This window comes from Lepidochelys kempii, chromosome 8 (genome assembly GCF_965140265.1).
Source record: "Lepidochelys kempii isolate rLepKem1 chromosome 8, rLepKem1.hap2, whole genome shotgun sequence".
Lineage (NCBI taxonomy): Eukaryota > Metazoa > Chordata > Testudines > Cheloniidae > Lepidochelys > Lepidochelys kempii.
In genome coordinates this window covers 105,440,305-105,458,011 of record NC_133263.1, presented here as the reverse complement: position 1 = coordinate 105,458,011, position 17,707 = coordinate 105,440,305, and the positions used below count along the sequence as shown (strand labels likewise).

At 63.9% G+C, this 17,707-nt stretch overlaps 1 protein-coding gene across 4 annotated transcripts in view; it reads left to right on the top strand.

Annotated features, from left to right (window-relative positions):
• Positions 1-17,707, top strand: part of BTBD19 (BTB domain containing 19) — an 84,317-nt gene that overhangs the window by 34,831 nt on the left and 31,779 nt on the right. For 3 of the 4 annotated variants that reach the window (XM_073357920.1, XM_073357916.1, XM_073357919.1), the window contains exon 4: positions 17,006-17,065. The exons of the other annotated variant lie outside the window; for it this stretch is intronic. In XM_073357920.1, coding sequence (XP_073214021.1) covers positions 17,006-17,065 — 60 coding nt within the window. The remainder of the gene's footprint in view (positions 1-17,005; positions 17,066-17,707) is intronic. 4 annotated transcript variants of the gene reach the window in all.

Below are 17,707 nucleotides of genomic sequence, written 5' to 3'. Positions count from 1 at the left end.
GAGCTGCGGGGCTGGAGTGGGGGGGGCCAGCAGTGAGGGAGCTGTGGGGCTGGAGTGGGGGGGGCGGCAGTGAGGGAGCTGTGGGGGTGGAGTTGGGGGGGGGCCGGCAGTGAGGGAGCTGTGGGGGTGGAGTGGGGGGGGCCAGCAGTGAGGGAGCTGTGGGGGTGGAGTGGGGGGGGGCGGCAGTGAGGGAGCTGTGGGGGTGGAGTTGGGGGGGGGGCCGGCAGTGAGGGAGCTGCGGGGCTGGAGTGGGGGGGGCCAGCAGTGAGGGAGCTGTGGGGGTGGAGTTGGGGGGGGGGCCGGCAGTGAGGGAGCTGTGGGGGTGGAGTTGGGGGGGGTGGGGCCGGCAGTGAGGGAGCTGCGGGGCTGGAGTGGGGGGGGGCGGCAGTGAGGGAACTGTGGGGGTGGAGTGGGGGGGGGCGGCAGTGAGGGAACTGTGGGGGTGGAGTTGGGGGGGGGCCGGCAGTGAGGGAGCTGTGGGGGTGGAGTGGGGGGGGCCAGCAGTGAGGGAGCTGTGGGGGTGGAGTGTGGGGGGGCGGCAGTGAGGGAGCTGTGGGGGTGGAGTTGGGGGGGGGGCCGGCAGTGAGGGAGCTGCGGGGCTGGAGTGGGGGGGGCCAGCAGTGAGGGAGCTGTGGGGGTGGAGTGGGGGGGGGGCGGCAGTGAGGGAGCTGTGGGGGTGGAGTTGGGGGGGGGGCCGGCAGTGAGGGAGCTGTGGGGGTGGAGTGGGGGGTGTGGGGCCGGCAGTGAGGGAGCTGTGGGGGTGGAGTTGGGGGGGGGGCCGGCAGTGAGGGAGCTGTGGGGGTGGAGTGGGGGGTGTGGGGCCAGCAGTCAGGGAGCTGTGGGGGTGGAGTGGGGGGTGTGGGGCCGGCAGTGAGGAGCTGTGGGGTGGCATGCCCAGGCACATGCTTTGTTTTGATTGTGAGGTTGCCTCGTTTTTCATTGATCTCCTCTCCTAAGAATATCTGGCTGCTCCCGCCCCCAGCTCCGGTGCCTGCCCCATCCGGCCCCCGGGCTGGGAGCTGGGCTCATGAAAGCCAGGCAGGTGGGCTGGGAGGCGGGGGGGGGCGGTCAGGAAATGACCGCAGCGCTGGGCTGGGGCCAGCCGTGCACAGCTGCCGTCCCACAGACAAAGAGGGGCTCAGGCCCGGGGAACAGGGCCGGGGGGGATCCAAGAATTCGTTCAGAGCAGTCCTGGGCCAGGCCAACCAAGGCTTTGCTGCTGCGCCAGGCGGCCGGGCATCGAGCTGCTCCCCGCTCCTCCTGGCTGGGGGAAGAGCCCCCCAATTCTTCCCTTCTCCCGGGGGAAGAGCCGCAGCGCTGGGCCGTGGCGGCAGGGTCGGCGCGGCTTGGCTTTGATGCCGGTTCTGCCCTCAACAGGCAGGCGCCGTGGGGCCTGGCTGCTGCACACGCAGCAAGGGGCATCCTGGGAGGGAGAGGGAGGGGAGCTCGAGTTAGGGGGAGCACAGCTAACAGCTCCCCTTGTCCCCCTGGCTGGGGTAACAGCCCCCCCAGTTCCCCCCTTCTCCTCCTGGCTGGGGTAACTCCCCCTCAACACCCCCACAGCCCCCCTTTTCCCCCTGGCTGGGGCAACAGCTCTCCAATTCCCTCCTTCTCCCCTGGCTGGGGTAACTCTCCCTCAACACCTCCACAGCCCCTCCTCTTCCCCCTGGCTGGGGTAGCTACCCCTTCAACACCCCCCACAGCCCCACTCCTCCCTTTGGCTGTGGTAACAGCCTCCCCATTCCCCCCCTTCTTCCCCTGACTGGGGTAAGCAGCCCCCCCGTCTCCTGGGCTGTGGTGAGAACTCCCTGTCTGGCTTGTCTAAGGGCTGCCCCCCGCAGGCCAGCATGTCTCCATCGGGGTTCTCAACCTGGGCTCAGGGCACCACCCCCTTAATAGCCACATGGGGGGTGGCCTCTCAAACCTGGGGTCACAGTGCAGAAAAAGCTGGGAACCCCTGGGTCCTCCCTGGGCTCCTTGTCCCTGCCAGCCATAGCTCCTCACCCTGCCGCCCTCCTGTTCCCGGCCTCTCCGCCTGGCATCCTACGCGGCCCAATCTCCTGTCTGTACAGGGCCATGCACGCTCACAGCTCTGAATGCAGTGTTAGGAGAGCCCTGACAGACAGACACAGCTCTCTGTGCACATGGGCTGCGAGCAGGGATTGTGCAATCTCACTGCGCTAGGCCCCAAAGTGGGTTGACTGGCAGACTGGGTGCCAGGACGCCTGGGTTCCTTTCCGAGCTCTGGGAGGGGAGTTTGATCTAGAGCAGTGTTAGTCAGAGTGGTGGTCCGCAGACCGGTGCCGGTCCACGAGCCAGCAGCTGCCGGTCTGCGCACACATTGGAAAATAAAATTGCCGGTCCCCCACATCAGATAGCTTGAGAAGCGCTGGTCTAGAGCAGAGAACCGGACGCCTGGGTTCTGGTTTTGATGGTTCTGTCCTGACTCACTGGGATTTTAGGCAAGTCACTTTGCTGTCTGTGCCAAATGGAGACCCCAGTACGTCCCTCCTGGGGTGGAGCAGGGGGCTGTGAGACTAAATCCCTGCATGGCTTTGAGGTGCCTTGGAGTGGTGGTGGGGCAGGCCCAGCCAGTGGCTACCCCGTTCCCCCACCACTCTCACCCTCTGGGGCCGGGTAAAGCATTTTACAGCCCTAGCCACCTGGCAGAGGGCCAGTCTCCCATGCCATTCCTGCTGCCCCAGAGCCAAGCAGCCAGCAGGCTAAGGAACAAAGAGCAGGTCTGGACATGCCTGCAGCAGGGCCTAGTGGTGTGGGGGAGGGGCCAGGGGCATGCGGTGCTGAGCCCCTCCTGCAGACCAGGCGGAAAGGAATCTCTGCCCCCCTGGATGCATGGCTGGCAGCGGCCGCCCAGCCCTGCGTGAAGTTCACCATGTTCCCATGGGGAATGGTCTGTGAGCCAGGTGGCGTGGGGGCAGCGCTCGAGCGTAGCCAGCCTGCGAGCGCCTGTCCCTGCTGGCTCAGTGGGGGGGGCTGCTCTCCCCTGTGACGAAGCCGGACTGTTCTTAATGTTTCCTCTGAATAGTGTGGGGGTGCCTCAGTTTCCCCTAGGCAGTTCTTAAGTATCTAGGGGGTGGGGTGAGGGTGTATGATGGTTGCAGATCCCTAGAGGGCAGGTGTGTGCAGGGGTCTGGACACAGAGAATGGCCGACGCCCTGTTTCCTGGCAACTGATGGCCTGGGCCCTTCCCCCCTGCAAGGTGAGAACTAAAGGGTCGGAGAACAAAGCAATCCGGTGCCCTCCTGGCCCGGGAAAGGGACAAAGCCCAGAGGAGGGGGGGCTGGAGGGAGTTTTAGTTTGAGGCTGGCTGGGACATGGAGTGAAGTGCAGACGTGGTTGTCTGGCTCACTGCCCCCCAAAATGGGACCCAGCTGAGGGGTCCTGTTCTCTGCACCTACAAACTCTGGTTTAGACCATGTCCCTGTCGTCTAATGAACCTCTGTTTTACTGGCTGGCTGAGAGTTACGTCTGACTGCGGAGTTGTGGGGCAGGACCCTCTGGCTTCCCCAGGACCCCGCCTGGGCGGACTCGCTGTGGGAAGCGCACGGAGGGGCAGAGGATGCTGAATGCTCCAAGGTCAGACCCAGGAAGGTGGAAGCCGGGTGAGCTTTGTGTCCTGCAGACAGGCTGCTCCCGGAGAGGAGACTTCCCCAGAGTCCTGCCTGGCTTCATGGGGAGCAGTCCCAGAGCATCGCCCGGGGACTCCGTGACAACTGGTGGCAGGGGTGGGATGTACTGAATGCTCTGTGTGCCAGCTGGCGTGGGGCAGAGCTCGGGTGTAGCCAGCCTGCGAGCGCCCATCCCTGCTGGCGAAGTGGGGGAGGGTCTGCGCTCCCCGAAGTTTCCTTCTTCTCCCTGCTCCTGGGCTGATGTGTGCTCCGCTGAGCAGGGGGGAGCGGGGTTGGGGGGAGCGGAGTTTTGCACCATCCCAGCATGGGGGCGGGCGGTGATGTGACAAACTCTGCTCTAGAGCAGCGCAGGCTCTGGAGATGCTGAGGGGCCTCCTGGAGGTGGTCAAGGCGGGGCCCCGATCCTCAAAGGCCCTGAACTCCCATTAACTTCTGTGTCAATGAGGAATCGGGCCCGGCTCCTCAGTCGCCTGCCACCTTGGCAGCACATGGACGGGCGATGCCCTCGGGTGGCCCCCTGCCCCTGGTGTTCCTGGCCACCTGGCTGGCATCTCTGAATGGTGCCGGGGGGTCCGTCCAGCCTGCGCCTCGCTCCCACCCGAATACTCCACGCCTGGCCATTTTCTAGGCCCTCCCATGCCCACATCTCCAGGTGCTTCACAGGCAGCCGGCTCCCGCCCTGGCCCACTTTGGTGCTTTGACTGGGATAAAAGCACGCAGGCCAGCGTAGCTTCTGCTCGTCTGGTGAAGCCAGATAATCGGTACTGGTGTAAAACGCCTCCTCCCCCGTATCTGCATCTGCACGTTCGAGCTGAAACCCGCCCCCGCCGGCTGCCTTGGTGGTGATGCTGATAAAACTCAGCGCGGAGACCCCCTAAGCCTCCCTCCCTCCCGCCGGATGGGCGAGTGCCATTGTCTGCTTGCCCTGTTGGAGAAACTGAGGCAGGGAGTGGGGAAGGGGCCTGGCCGAAGTCTGCCAGAGCTCAGAACAGAATCCTGGGCTTCTGAGCCCTAGCAACCGACTCTTCCCCACGACCATCCTTCCCTCCCCGACCTGCCCGCAGGGTGAGTTCGGGGGGCGGGGTAGTTACTGGTGGCGGGCGGTAGAAGGCTGCACCCATGGTCTCGGTGAGCAGCTGGCACATGGAATCCAGAGCCAGGCTCCTCTCGGCCCCGCTGTCGGTTCCAACGATGCAGCCCACCCTGCGGGGGGAGGGGCCGGGGGCAGTGATTTATTTGTGAAGTTCCCAGAAAGCAGGAAGCCAAAACAAAAAGCAGAGGCTGTTTGTGACACAGCTGCGGTCGCCTGCCGGGGCGGTGATGGTGCTGCGCGCCTGGGGGACTCACAGCCACAGCAGGGCTCGAGCTCAGGCCCTGCTGCTGGCACTGGGAGCAACTCTCCATTAACTGGGAGCAATGCAGGGACACGGACATGCAGCCAAGCAGCTCTGCTTCCTTCCTGGAGCGGGCTCGGGTGCCTGGGGGCGGCTGCCCGTGAAGGATAAAGCAAACGGCAGGGAAAGCGCAGAGCAGGGAAGTGAGGGGAAAAGCCGCGCCCTGCTGGAAGTCACAGACTGTTTAGAAGGAGGATGGAGCAGTGGGGGGATGACCCCAAGCCGGGAGGGGTTGCAAGCACTTTAGAGGGCAGGGCAGGGTTTTACGAGCCCCTCCGAGGCCTGGCTAACTCATACCATTTAGGGCATTGCATTTAGCAGCCTCTTTCTTTGTCACAGGCTCCCAGCCGTACACCGTCCTGGTTGGCTCAGCCAGACTCTGGTTAGACGGAAGGCAAAGGAGAGCAGTCGGCGGGGGAAGGAAGAGCTCACGCCGGGTGGGGGAGGATGACAAAGTCTCACATCCTGGGTGATATTTGGGGTCAGACAGCGGAGGTGGCGCGGGCGGTTGGCTCTCGCTCTCCCTGGCCTGGCCCCAGAACCCCCGTCAGGATCAGCCTGGCGAAGGCCGGGGTCCCAGGCGGGGCCAGCCAGCGTCGTGATGTTTGCTCCTTCCCCATCTCGTCCTTCAGCCAGCCTGTGCTGCTCTTCCCTTTGCTGTGCCAACATGTCCCCCGCAGGGGACAGCCCATCCCCTCATTATTCTGGGCACCAATTTGGCCTCGTGTCTGCAGCAGCAGGTTTGGCCCCTGCATTTCCATGTCCCCCAGCGCGGGACGCAGCCCTGGAGCGTCTCTGGTGGGACCGGCCCTGCCTGGCTGGCTCGCGCCCTGCGCTGTTGCTCGTTGTCGGTTAGCGAGACGTTTGCTGAACTCGCTCGCTGGGAAGTGGTTCCTGTGGCTGATAGTTCTCCCGGGCGCGCGGCATTTCCACCCCCATGTGCTGCAGGCCAGGCGAGAAGCAGCCCCCTGGCGGGTTAAAGCGCACCCAGGGTGAAGATCAAGGCAGACAGGGGGCCGCCATCTGCCATCAAAGGGGAGTGGTGCATTCTCCATCCCGGGGAGTCTCCCACTAAACACCAGGCCAGCTCAGCCAGCAGAAACCGGGCGCGCTGCTGGCTTCCCGAGGTGACGTCCTCCGGGGAAGCTCAGACCAGATGCTCAGAGCAGTCCCTGCTGGCCAGGAGATCTCTGGCTAGTCCAGGATCGTGGCTCAGTTCAGCCCAACGGCCCATCTAGGCTGGGATCCAGGCTCATCCCAGTCCAGACCAGTGCGCTCTGATCCAGTGCCTGGTCTGACAATAGCCAGCGCTTGATGCTTGTTCCAGGTCACGCTGTGACCCTCCTCCTGCCTGGCGATGCACTGCGTCACTCCTGTGGGAATTCGCTCCTGCCCCCAGCTGCAGACCCTTGTGCCCAGACACGTGCGGGCTCAGCGGAGGTGCGGTAGCTCTTCCGTGGGGCCTGTGGTCTGGGCTGCGTTGCAGGCAGCGAACGGCAGAGCACAATCCGCTGGAGGCAGTCTCCACCACGCCCCCCACACCCCTGCGCCTGCTTCCATCCGCTTCATGGGACATGAGGCGCGATGCTCCAGCCCCCTGAGCGTCGGTCGGTTGTGGCGAACCTGGGGCTTGCCCAAGTTAAAATCCCCTCTGCCAGCCCCCGCACAGCCTGCTCCCTCCGCCCTGCCAAAGCAGCGACGCCCCATTGGAGATGTGGTCAAGGGGTCCCGCGCTCGGGGGTGGGATCGACGCTGCCTGATCTCCAGGGCTCTGGGGTTAGAGCAGGCAGCTAACGTTAAAACTGGGTGCAAGTCCAGCGCCCCGGCTCTCCACGGTGCCTCCCGAGCCCGGCTTTGCCTGGAGAGGCCGGGGGCACTGGGTGATGGGCGGGGATGGAGAGTTGGGTACTCTGATGGGATGGACAGTCCCGTCCCCCTGGCTGTGGGGGGGTGGTTCTGAGAGACGCAGCTGAGAAAATGCCTCCTCTCCCCACTCCAGGAGAAATGGCCTGGCACATGGCAGCCAGTGGGGCCGGGAATTGGGGCGGGGAGGGGGGGCGGTTGCTGTGGCCCAGCTGGAAAGAGGATTAGGGTTTTCCTATTGCTCTGGATGGTGGGAAGCAGCTGCAGTCGGCAGCCTGCTGTGATACTGTTGACACCTCCTGGTGTTACCTCCGGGCTGCGGGATGGGGCGGTGGCTACCTGCCAGCTGGCCCCGGGCCCTGGCTCATGGGAAAGCGCTGAAAGAGGCCTGTTTGCCGATGCTCAGGTGACAGTTAATCCCGTTTCCTCTGCCCCAGGTCAGGCCCCCCCCAGAAGCCTCCGGGGCTCCCTTACAGCTGCAGCCGCCCTCTGGGAAAGGCTCGCAGGCCTCGCCGGTTGATTGGCAAAGGCAGACAAGTCACCGGCAGGCTGCCTGCCAATGCGGGTGCCGCCCGACCCAGCCTCTGCAGGGGCGCAGTTTGTCATGGCAGGCGGCCCCTGCTTGGGAGAGGGCCAGGGCTGGAGTAAGAGGGGTAGTGTGGGATTGAGGGGCCTTGGAGGAGCTGTGTGTGGGGGGGGGGAAGCCCAGGGCAGCGGGTCAGGATTGAAGGGCAGTGGCAGAGCTGTGGGGGAGCCCAGGGCTGGGGTAGCAGGGGCTGCGGGTCGGGAGTGAGGGGCATGGGGCGGGGAGCCCAGGGCTGGGGTAACAGGGGCTGCGGGGTTGGGAGTGAGGGACGGGGTGGGGAGCCCAGGGCTGGGGTAACAGGGGCTGCGGGGTTGGGAGTGAGGGACGGGGTGGGGAGCCCAGGGCTGGGGTAGCAGGGGCTGCGGGGTTGGGAGTGAGGGACGGGGTGGGGAGCCCAGGGCTGGGGTAACAGGGGCTGCGGGGTTGGGAGTGAGGGACGGGGTGGGGAGCCCAGGGCTGGGGTAACAGGGGCTGCGGGGTTGGGAGTGAGGGACGGGGTGGGGAGCCCAGGGCTGGGGTAACAGGGGCTGCGGGGTTGGGAGTGAGGGACGGGGTGGGGAGCCCAGGGCTGGGGTAGCAGGGGCTGCGGGTCGGGAGTGAGGGACGGGGTGGGGAGCCCAAGGCTGGGGTAGCAGGGGCTGCGGGTCGGGAGTGAGGGGCATGGGGTGGGGAGCCCAGGGCTGGGGTAGCAGGGGCTGCGGGTCGGGAGTGAGGGGCATGGGGTGGGGAGCCCAGGGCTGGGGTAGCAGGGGCTGTGGGTTGGGAGTGAGGGGCACAGAGGCGGGGGAGCCCAGGGCTGGGGTAGCAGGGGCTGCGGGTCAGGAGTGAGGGATGGGGTGGGGAGCCCAGGGCTGGGGTAGCAGGGGCTGCGGGGTTGGGAGTGAGGGACGGGGGGGGGGGAGCCCAAGGCTGGGGTAGCAGGGGCTGCGGGGTTGGGAGTGAGGGACAGGGTGGGGAGCCCAAGGCTGGGGTAGCAGGGGCTGCGGGTCGGGAGTGAGGGGCACAGAGGCGGGGGAGCCCAGGGCTGGGGTAGCAGGGGCTGCGGGTCTGGAGTGAGGGACGGGGTGGGGAGCCCAGGGCTGGGGTAGCAGGGGCTGCGGGTCTGGAGTGAGGGACGGGGTGGGGAGCCCAGGGCTGGGGTAGCAGGGGCTGCGGGTTGGGAGTGAGGGGCACAGAGGCGGGGGAGCCCAGGGCTGGGGTAGCAGGGGCTGCGGGGTTAGGAGTGAGGGACGGGGTGGGGAGCCCAGGGCTGGGGTAGCAGGGGCTGCGGGGTTGGGAGTGAGGGACGGAGTGGGGAGCCCAAGGCTGGGGTAGCAGGGGCTGCGGGGTTAGGAGTGAGGGACGGGGTGGGGAGCCCAGGGCTGGGGTAGCAGGGGCTGCGGGGTTAGGAGTGAGGGACGGGGTGGGGAGCCCAAGGCTGGGGTAGCAGGGGCTGCGGGTTGGGAGTGAGGGGCACGGGGGGGGGGGAGGGAGCCCAGGGCTGGGGTAGCAGGGGCTGCGGGTCGGGAGTGAGGGGGCACCGGCAGAGCTGGGTCCCGGCTGCACCTGCCTGTCCTGTGTGCTGCCAGCACCTGGCTCTCCTGAGTGCTGTGGCGCAGCGGGCGGGGTGCTGCTGGGGGGCCCTGTCCACGCGCTGCCTGCGGCTGGATGCGGGCTCTGCTGATAACGGGAATCAGTCCGTGCCCCACAGGGGCCTGGCAGCACCTCGGAGCCGGCGGGATGTTCTCCGCAGCACTGCCGAGTCCAGTTCTCTCTGTCCCTGGCACCTTTCTCTGTGCTCTGGGGTTTGGTTCCGGGGGGGGTGGTCACTGGGTCACCCTGCGGAGCCACGGATCAGGGTGTCTGTGGCCAGCCCTGCCCTGCTGGTGCCCGGCACCCAGCTAGGAAGATGCCAGTGAATGGCCCTGCTGCAGATGGGCCTGGCAGAAAGGTGGGAGCACGGGGCACCTGTGACGAAGTGGGACTATTCTTAATGTTTCCTCTGAATATTGTGGGGGTGCCTCAGTTTCCCCTAGGCAGTTCTTAAGTATCTAGGTGGTGGGGTAAGGGTGTATGATCATTGCAGAACCCTAGAGGGCAGGTGTGTGCAGGGGCCTGGACACAGAGAATGGCCGACATCCTGTTTACTGGCAATTGATGGCCTGGGCCCTTCCCCCCTGCAAGGTGAGAGCTAAAGGGTTGGAGAACAAAGGAATCAGGTGACCTCCTGGCCCGGGAAAGGGACAAAGCCCAGAGGAGGAGGGGCTGGAGAGAGTTTCAGTTTGGGGCTGGTCCGGACATGGAGTGAAGGGCAGACGTGGTTGTCTGGCTCACTGCCCCCCAGAATGGACCCAGCTGAAGGGTCCTGTTCTCTGCACCTGCAAGCTCTGTTTTAGACCATGTTCCTATCGTCTAATAAACCTTCTGTTTTTCTGGCTGGCTGAGAGTCACATCTGTCTGCGAAGTTGGGGGGCAGGACCCTCTGGCTTCCCCAGGACCCCGCCTGGGCAGACTCGCTGTGGGAAGCACACGGAGGGGCAGAGGATGCTGAATGCTCCGGGGTCAGACCCAGGAAGGTGGAAGCTGTGTGAGCTTTGTGTCCTGCAGACAGGCTGCTCCCAGAGAGGAGACTTCTCCAGAGTCCTGCCTGGCTTCATGGGGAGCAGTTCCAGAGCATCGCCCAGGGACTCCGTGACAGCACCTGGCACGCGCTGCGGGCATGCTGGGTTTGACGAGGGGCCCGTCTGCCAGCCCCCAGGCACAAGGCTGGCTGCTTGCTTTGAGTCCAGGTTTGCCTCTGCATGGCCTGTGGCTGGGAAAAGCTGGGCTTGCTTTCCTCCCCCCCGGGGCCAATAGGACAGCAGCCGCCTCTGCTGACCTGCTCCCGAGCCCCTGGCTGGGAGGTTGTCGCATCTTGGCTCCGTGAGTTTTGTTGGCCCAGGCCTGGGGTGCATGGCTAAGGCCCCTCACCTCCCAGGGGGAGGGGAAAGTTTGCCAGCACTGGAAAGAACTGGACTGTGTGTCTGTGCACTAACGCCCCCTGCAGGCTGGAATCAGACCTGCTCTACTCTCTGTCATAGGCCCTGTACCGCTCTCCACTAATGGGGAGTCTCCCTTTGCTCCAGGAGCAGGGGCTGCTGTTTTGGGAGCTGGCTCTGAGTCACTGTTGCTGTCACTGTGAAGTTGTCTGTAACTCTGGCATGCAGCAGAGTGAGAACCAGGAAGCTGTGGGTGGCCCTGGAATTGATGCAACAGCAAAGGTGACCTTCCAGCCAGGGGCTCTGCGGCAATGCTGCTCCTCTGGCAGCCGGTGCGCTCTCACTTTCCACATCCTTGCCACGCTGACACCTACCTGAGGGTGTGGCGTCAGCCCAGTGCGCAGCAGCGTTCTTACACAGCCAGCAGCCTCGCCTGCGAGCTCCGAGGCCCACGCACAGGAGCTAGGCACCTCGCCCAATGCTGACAGGGCAGGGCGCCATCCACCCGCTGGGGCTGTCCCAGCACTCCCAGGGTGGGAACAGGCATTCGTGCCCTGGGTGAGCTCCGGCGGGGGCCTGGTGTGCTCTCAGCACACTTTGTTCAGCCTTGAATTCACCAGCGGCCACCCTCCCCGCCCCTGCACGGCACGGCGGACACAAGGGGTGTACGAATGCGGCATTGTCCTGGCGGTGACCCCGGCCTCTGTGTGTGTGTCGCGGGGCTCTCCTGCATCCCACAGAGATTTCCCTTTAACTCTCTGTGTCGGGAAAAGGAGCCAGCTCGGTAGCCCCGGAGCCTCTCTTGATCCATGCAAGCAGCCCCATGTCTGAGCCGGAGAGGTGAGGGGGCCAGTCCCTCTCAGCCTCTCTCTGCCACCGAGGGGGCCAGCCACTGCCCGTCAGTGATGGGGGTACCTGCCTGGTGGGACTGGTCTGAGACCCACCCAGCTCATTGCATGTGGGGGCCATCAGCCAGGCGTGTGTTCCAGCCCCACCCCCTCGAGCCAGCCCATCTGCTCGAGCGGGTGTTTGGGGAAGCTGGAGGCTGGTTCCCTCTGTGGCTCATCAGTCCAGCCCTTTCCCTTCCAGTGCTGAAGGGATTCCTCCCCCTGGGTGGGTGGCTAGCCGGGCGGATGTGGCTGGGTGAGCCAGAGTTGGAAACGCAAAACGCTGGCCTCTACAATGGGACTGCGGGCCAGGGCGTGTGTGTCAGGCAGGGACCTGGAAGAGAGAGCATTTCTGTGCTATTTTCTCATCACCCAGGGGCATAATGATCGGGGTGGGAGGGTGGCTAACAAGTCCCAGCCCATGTGATTAGACCAAAGACCTCCACCAGCCAGCCAGCAGCCTCCTTTCCTAATGCCCAGCGAGGGGATGTGGCCACGGCAGGTGGGGAGGGTTGTCCTCTGGGATGCAGGTGGAGGGGTAAGCAGGAAGCAGTGGGAAATCCCCAGCCGGGCGGCCTGGCTTGGCTGAGACGCAGATGCAAAGTTTAGGCTCCCTTCCCAGCGCTGACGGGCCCAGCCCCTGATGCAATGGCCCCAAAGCCTGAGCTGGCTTTTCCCACGCAGCATCTGGCAGTAAGGCTGCTGATCCAGCCAGACCAGCCCTGCGCCTCCCCAGTGCCCCAGCTCGGCTGGATGGGGGCCCTGCCCCAGGCACTGCAGAGCTCTGCTCCATGGCCCAGGCTGGGGTGAGTGGGGTAGCAGCTGCACAAATACACTTATCCCTTGGCCCCTGTATATGCTACAGGCTTGGGGCCCCGCTGCACCAGCCCCCTCCTTTCCCCGGGCTGCCTGTGGCCCAGTGTCTGGGGCTGACAACGCCCCATTGCTCAATAAGGACAAATACCAAGTACACCACTTAGGAAGAAACATTCAGTTGCACAAACACAAAATGGGAACTGACTGCCTAGGAAGGAGCACTGCGGAAAGGGATCTGAGGGTCATGGTAGACCACAAGCTAAATATGAGTCAACACTGTAAAAAACCCAAACATCATTCTGGGCTGTATTAGCAGGAGTGTTGTAAGCAAGACCCAAGAAGTAATCTCCGCTCTGCTCCGATTAGACCTAAACTAGAGTATTACATTACAATACAGGAGAGCCAGGGAGCAGTGGGAGAGTGCTAGAGGGGAAGGCTAATTAAGGTGTGCTTCCCTATAGACTAGGGAAGGTGGCTGCAGGTTAATTGGAGCACCTGCAGTCAATTAAGGCCCTGTTAGGAACTTAATAAAACCCCCTGCTCCAGGCAGGCAGGGGAGGAGAACTTGAGCTTGGATATGTGCTGTGAGACTTGGGGGCGGCGGAAATCAAAGAACTGAAGCAAGGGAGACCCTGCCCCAGCATCTAAGGACTGCAGGTACCCCACCCAAGGGGGAAGAGGGTAAGAACCTGCAGGGGTTGAGAGGGGCCACCTCTCAGAGTGAGGCGCAAACCCAGACCCCTCCCCTGTTTCCCTCCTTTACCACCTTTCTGGGCCACTAGTGAGGCCATCGATGGCCCAAGAACAGGGGCAAGGGGTGGCATCTTAGCTCTCCGCCAAGAAAAGCGCAGGATTGCCCAGACTAACATTGGCTATCTTGTCACAGTGTCTAGTTCTGGGTGCCACATTTCAGGAAAGATGGGGACACACTGGAGAAAGTCTAGAACAGAGCAACAAAAATGATTAAAGGTCTAGAAAACATGACCTATGAGGGAAGACTGAAACATTGGGTTTGTATCTTCTGGAGAAGAGAAGACTGAGAGGGGACAGGATACCAGTTTTCAAGTATGTAAAAGGTTATAAGGAGGAGGGAGGTAAATTGTTCTCATGAACCTCTGAGGATAGGACAAGAAGCCATGGGCTTAAATTGCAGCAAGGGACATTAGGAAAAACTTTCTGTCAGGGTGGTTAAGCACTGGAATAAATTGCCTAGAGAGGTTGTGGAGTCCCCGTCATTGGGGATTGTTAAGAGCAGGCTGGACAAACACCTATCAAGGATGGTCTAGACAATACTTCGTCCTGCCTGAGTGCAGGGGACTGGAGTAGATGACCTCTCGAGGTCCCTTCCAGTCCTGTGAAATATGATCACTGACAGAACGGCTCATGCTGCTTGGGGTGGGGGGGGAATGGGGCTCTCACATGGGGGGGTCGATGGAACATTTCAAACTGAACGGCAAAGGGGAAGGCAGTGCAGAACTGGAGATGTGGGGAGAGGCTCAGGCAGTGTGGCTGGGCCGGGGTGCGTGGGACCGTGGTGGAGCCAGTGGGACCAAGGGGCATGTGGCTGGAGGGTGGGGCCATGGGGCACATGGCGGGGTGGGCGGGGCCGTGATGGGGCAGGCGGGGCTGTGGCAGAGCAGGGTGTGGCTGGGTGGGCTCTGATGGGGTGAGAGCCATCTCACCCGCGTGCCACGTGGCGGGCTCAGCTCGGTGCCTCCTGGCACTCCTCGCCAGCGGGCTAGATGAGCCACCCATGGCTGCAGCAGGAAGTCACCAGCTTCCCTAGCCGGGGCTTCTAGTGCCAACATCACCCTCTGCTGCAATTTCCTTTGCTTGTGGTTTGCTTTCCGGGGCTGTGCTTGCTGGACACGCCCAGGGGTCCTGGGAAGGGCACAGCTTTTCCTTCCTCTGCTCACAGCCCCTGGGTTAAGCCAGGGAAGGGGACCAGGGTGGCCAGTCCATAGCAGGGCTGACCTGTCCAGTCCGAGCAGTCCTGGGGCTCCTGGATTGAGCGGCTGCCCGGCCTGCTCCCCCTCTGCTGCACCATGTAACCTCCTGGTGCAGAGTCCTGGCTTTGTGGCTTCCCTTGAACCCTCAGCAAAGGCACCAGCTTCCTCCCCTTGCCCTCATGGGCCATGGTCTCGCTCTGCCATGCCTCCCCGCCCGAGAACCCGGAACCTCTCCGGGAAGTCTGAGTCTTAGGTCAGCGGGGTGGGGGCGGGACTGAATCACAGCCTGGGGGCAGGTCACCGCCAGCCAGGGGCAGAGCTGGGGCTGGAGCTGAGGCCTCCGGACCCATCCTTCAACCTCTTCCCTCACAGCCAAGTGCTAGTGACGGGACCCCAGCGACCGCCGGGGCTGGTGCCTCTCTCAAGGGAAGGGGGTCGGTGCCCTGCGCCCGAATCAGGGCGCCAGGCGGCACGTGGAGCGGGCATTGCGATGGCACCCAAGGAATTGGGCAAGGAGGCTGGCTGTGACTCCCAGCCAGGAGTGGGAGTCAGGGCCGCCGGCTGCATAGCCGCAAACATGCCCTGGCCTGTGTTCCTAAGCCCCCCCACTCCCGCCGGGGTGCCCGGGGTTCCGGCGAGTGGCGGTTCAGTCCGTGGCCTTTAGGACCCAGCACCATAGACTGGTGTTGACCAGTGTTTGGACAATGGCGCAGCCTGGCGAGTGGCTCAGCCAGGGCAGAACCGTGGCGCAAAGGGCTGGGGCAATCGCTCGGGTGAATGGGCCAATGCCCCCCCACGAGCTGCCCATGGGGGGTGAGCCCGGGAGCTCCGGAGCCAGGCGCCCGCAGACAGGAGCAGACTCGTCCTGTTCTGGGCCGTGTCGTTCTCAGCCCACCCTCCTCACGCTGCTCCCCGGGCACCTTCCGGTCATGCGCTGAGGGTGTGGCTGCCCGGGGGTTCGATCTCTCCCCAGGGGCTGAAGTGGGCGTGCAACGGGGTGGGTTGTTTTGGTAGGGCTGGGGTTTGTAAGCACTCTGGGTGGAGGCCGTGGGATTTCCCAGCTGGCTGCACAGGGGCGTCCTGGATGTTCTGGGAGAGGAGCCAGAACTGGCTGGAGTCCGGCAGAGGGCCATGGGCCTCACTTGCTAGGTCCCCAGTGGCCGGGCCACTGTCTGGGCCAGGCCCAAGCCAGCTAGGTGTCACCTCCACCTGGGAACCATCTCGGGGTTCTTTCTGCCAACACCCCACCACACACCTAGTTACCCAGGCAGGGCATCGGGGAAACTGAGGCCCACACACAAGTCCCAGAAAATATTATGAAAAGTTCCACTTCGTCACAGCGGGGTCAGCCAAGCTGTTACTCTTCAGTCACCCCCCTCTCTATTAGCAAGGGTCAGAGGTCAGGAACCCCACTGGAATGGCACAGCGAGAGCCCCCTGCCCCACCCCCTTTAGTACATCTTGGGGTGGGGGAGCTTTGAAACCCCTCATTTCCCCCAGTCACAGTGCACCCATCCCTGCTGGTGCTGCCTGGCCTCCTGCTCTGCCAACCACCCAGCCCAGTGCACGGGGCTGGTGGCCGCATCTGGGAGCAGCGGCAAGGCCTAATGGTTAAAGTGAGTGGCTGGGGTTTGTAAGGTGCTTTGAGAGCCCTGCCTGGAGGCTGCACTGGGTGGCAGCTCTGGGTCCCCTCAGCACTGCTGGCTGGTTCCCTGGTGTAGTTTACACCACTGGATCCTCTGCCCAGGGGCCCCGGTGGGAGGCCCAAAGGCAGCAGCACCCCCGCAGGCAGGGCCAGGGACCACTGCCTCGCCCGGGGCTGGGGATTGAATGGTTTGCCTGGAAGTGGGAGCCATGTTAGTGCAGCTGCGCCGGGTCTGGTTGCTGGCACCTGCCGGCTGGGCCCGCCAGGGTCCACGTCGGCCTCAGAGCAGCCCACCCCCTGCAGGGCTAACCGGTCTGCAATGCTGACGTGGAGCGAAAACCCCCCAAGTCCGAAGGTCAGAGCCTCCGAGTGCCTAACTCCCATTGGAATCGATACCTTAAACACCCTGAAATACAGGCCCCAGTGCTCACGTGGCTTCTTAACCCCAGGGGCACGGGGCACACCCCCTGCCTGCCCCGAGCCTGAGAACAATAACTAACCCCCCAGAAACAGCCAGCCAGGTGGGGAGGGTATTAACAGTGAGCAAAGGTGGGGGGCAGGGGAGTTCTTCCTCCAGCGGGGACCTGGGGGCACGGCAGGGGTGGGTGGAACCTGGAGATCAGCTTGGCATGCTGGGATTTCCTCGGAGCGCTCTTGGCTTCCCTGGGGCTGGGGTCGGCTCCAGACTGAGCTGATCAGGGCATGTCCCAGATTCAAACTCGGTCCCTTTATTTACATTAGCCCATTGCATTGCATCTGCTCTATACTGCATCCCACATTCCTCCGTTGGCTTGATCGCCTGGGAGGAACCGGTCCCTGGGCAGCCCACGCGCGCGACTCCTTTCAGCCTCCTCTTTCCCCGTCCGTTGTCCTCTGGCTCTTTGTGATGGTTCCCGAGATCCAGGCTGGTGCTTAGTTCACTAACCCCTTAACCTGCCTCAGTGGGCACAACTGTTTCCAGGTTGCGGCTGTGTTCACCACCCTGCCCCTGTCTTCCACAAAATGCAGCCTCCCCCAGGTTCAGTTCCCCATGTCACGCCCAATGGCCTACACCATGGCACTCCCCCGGATCCACCTGGCAGAGGGGCCCTGGCGAAGGGCTGGGGGCTCCCCCTTCTGCCAGCCTCCCCACAGTGCTGAGTCAGACTGGAACAGTGTGTATCGGAGCCGTGGGGATCTCCTGGCGGCACTCGGTGTGGGAGGGGGAGTCACGGTGGTTTCTCTGCTCTGCCCCCACAGTCTGTCTCTGTCTCCTGCAGCTGTGCGTTGAGTTCCTCACGGGTGCGCTGAGCGTGGAGCTGGTCTGCGAGGCGCTGCAGGTGAGTCTCCTCCCTCCCCTTCTGATGGCTCTGTTCCCAGGAGCTGGCTGGGGCGGGGGCCCATGACTGGGATTCCTCCTCCGCTGCTCACACGCACAGTCCCGGACACGTGAGCGGCTCTCTGCCCACGTGCCGTGCCCCGATCCTTGCCAGCTGTGCCCCTCGACAGACAGGGCACATGGCTAGGGGCCGGGTGTTGGTGGCGAGGAGTGGGTTGGCCTCTCCCCTGAAGGATCCACCAGCAGGATCTGGCCCCAGTGTGTGCCCTGCCAGAGGAGGGGGAGGCCAGGCATCTTGGGAGGGCTGGAGTGCAGCAGCCCCTCTCCAAGCCCCGGCTTCGATCCACCCTGCGCTGTCCCAGGAGGGAGCCCAGGCCCCATTCAGCCCCCCAGGGGGCCTATTGTGCGGGGGGCTCTTTGTACCTGGACACCTGCCCCTAAGGAAGTGAAGTGAGCCCTGCTGGCACAAAGGAGCCCAGCCAGGCAGCTGCAGCGTGCAGACAGGCCCCGCGGCCCCTGCACCAGCTGGCCCTTTGTCTGCCGAGCCGGGGTTTTGGTGGAGGGGGGTCGTCCGCGTCTGTCCCCCCGTGGATAGGCTTTGAGCCCTGGCTGGTTGTTTCCCATGGCAGCTGGCCCACCCTGA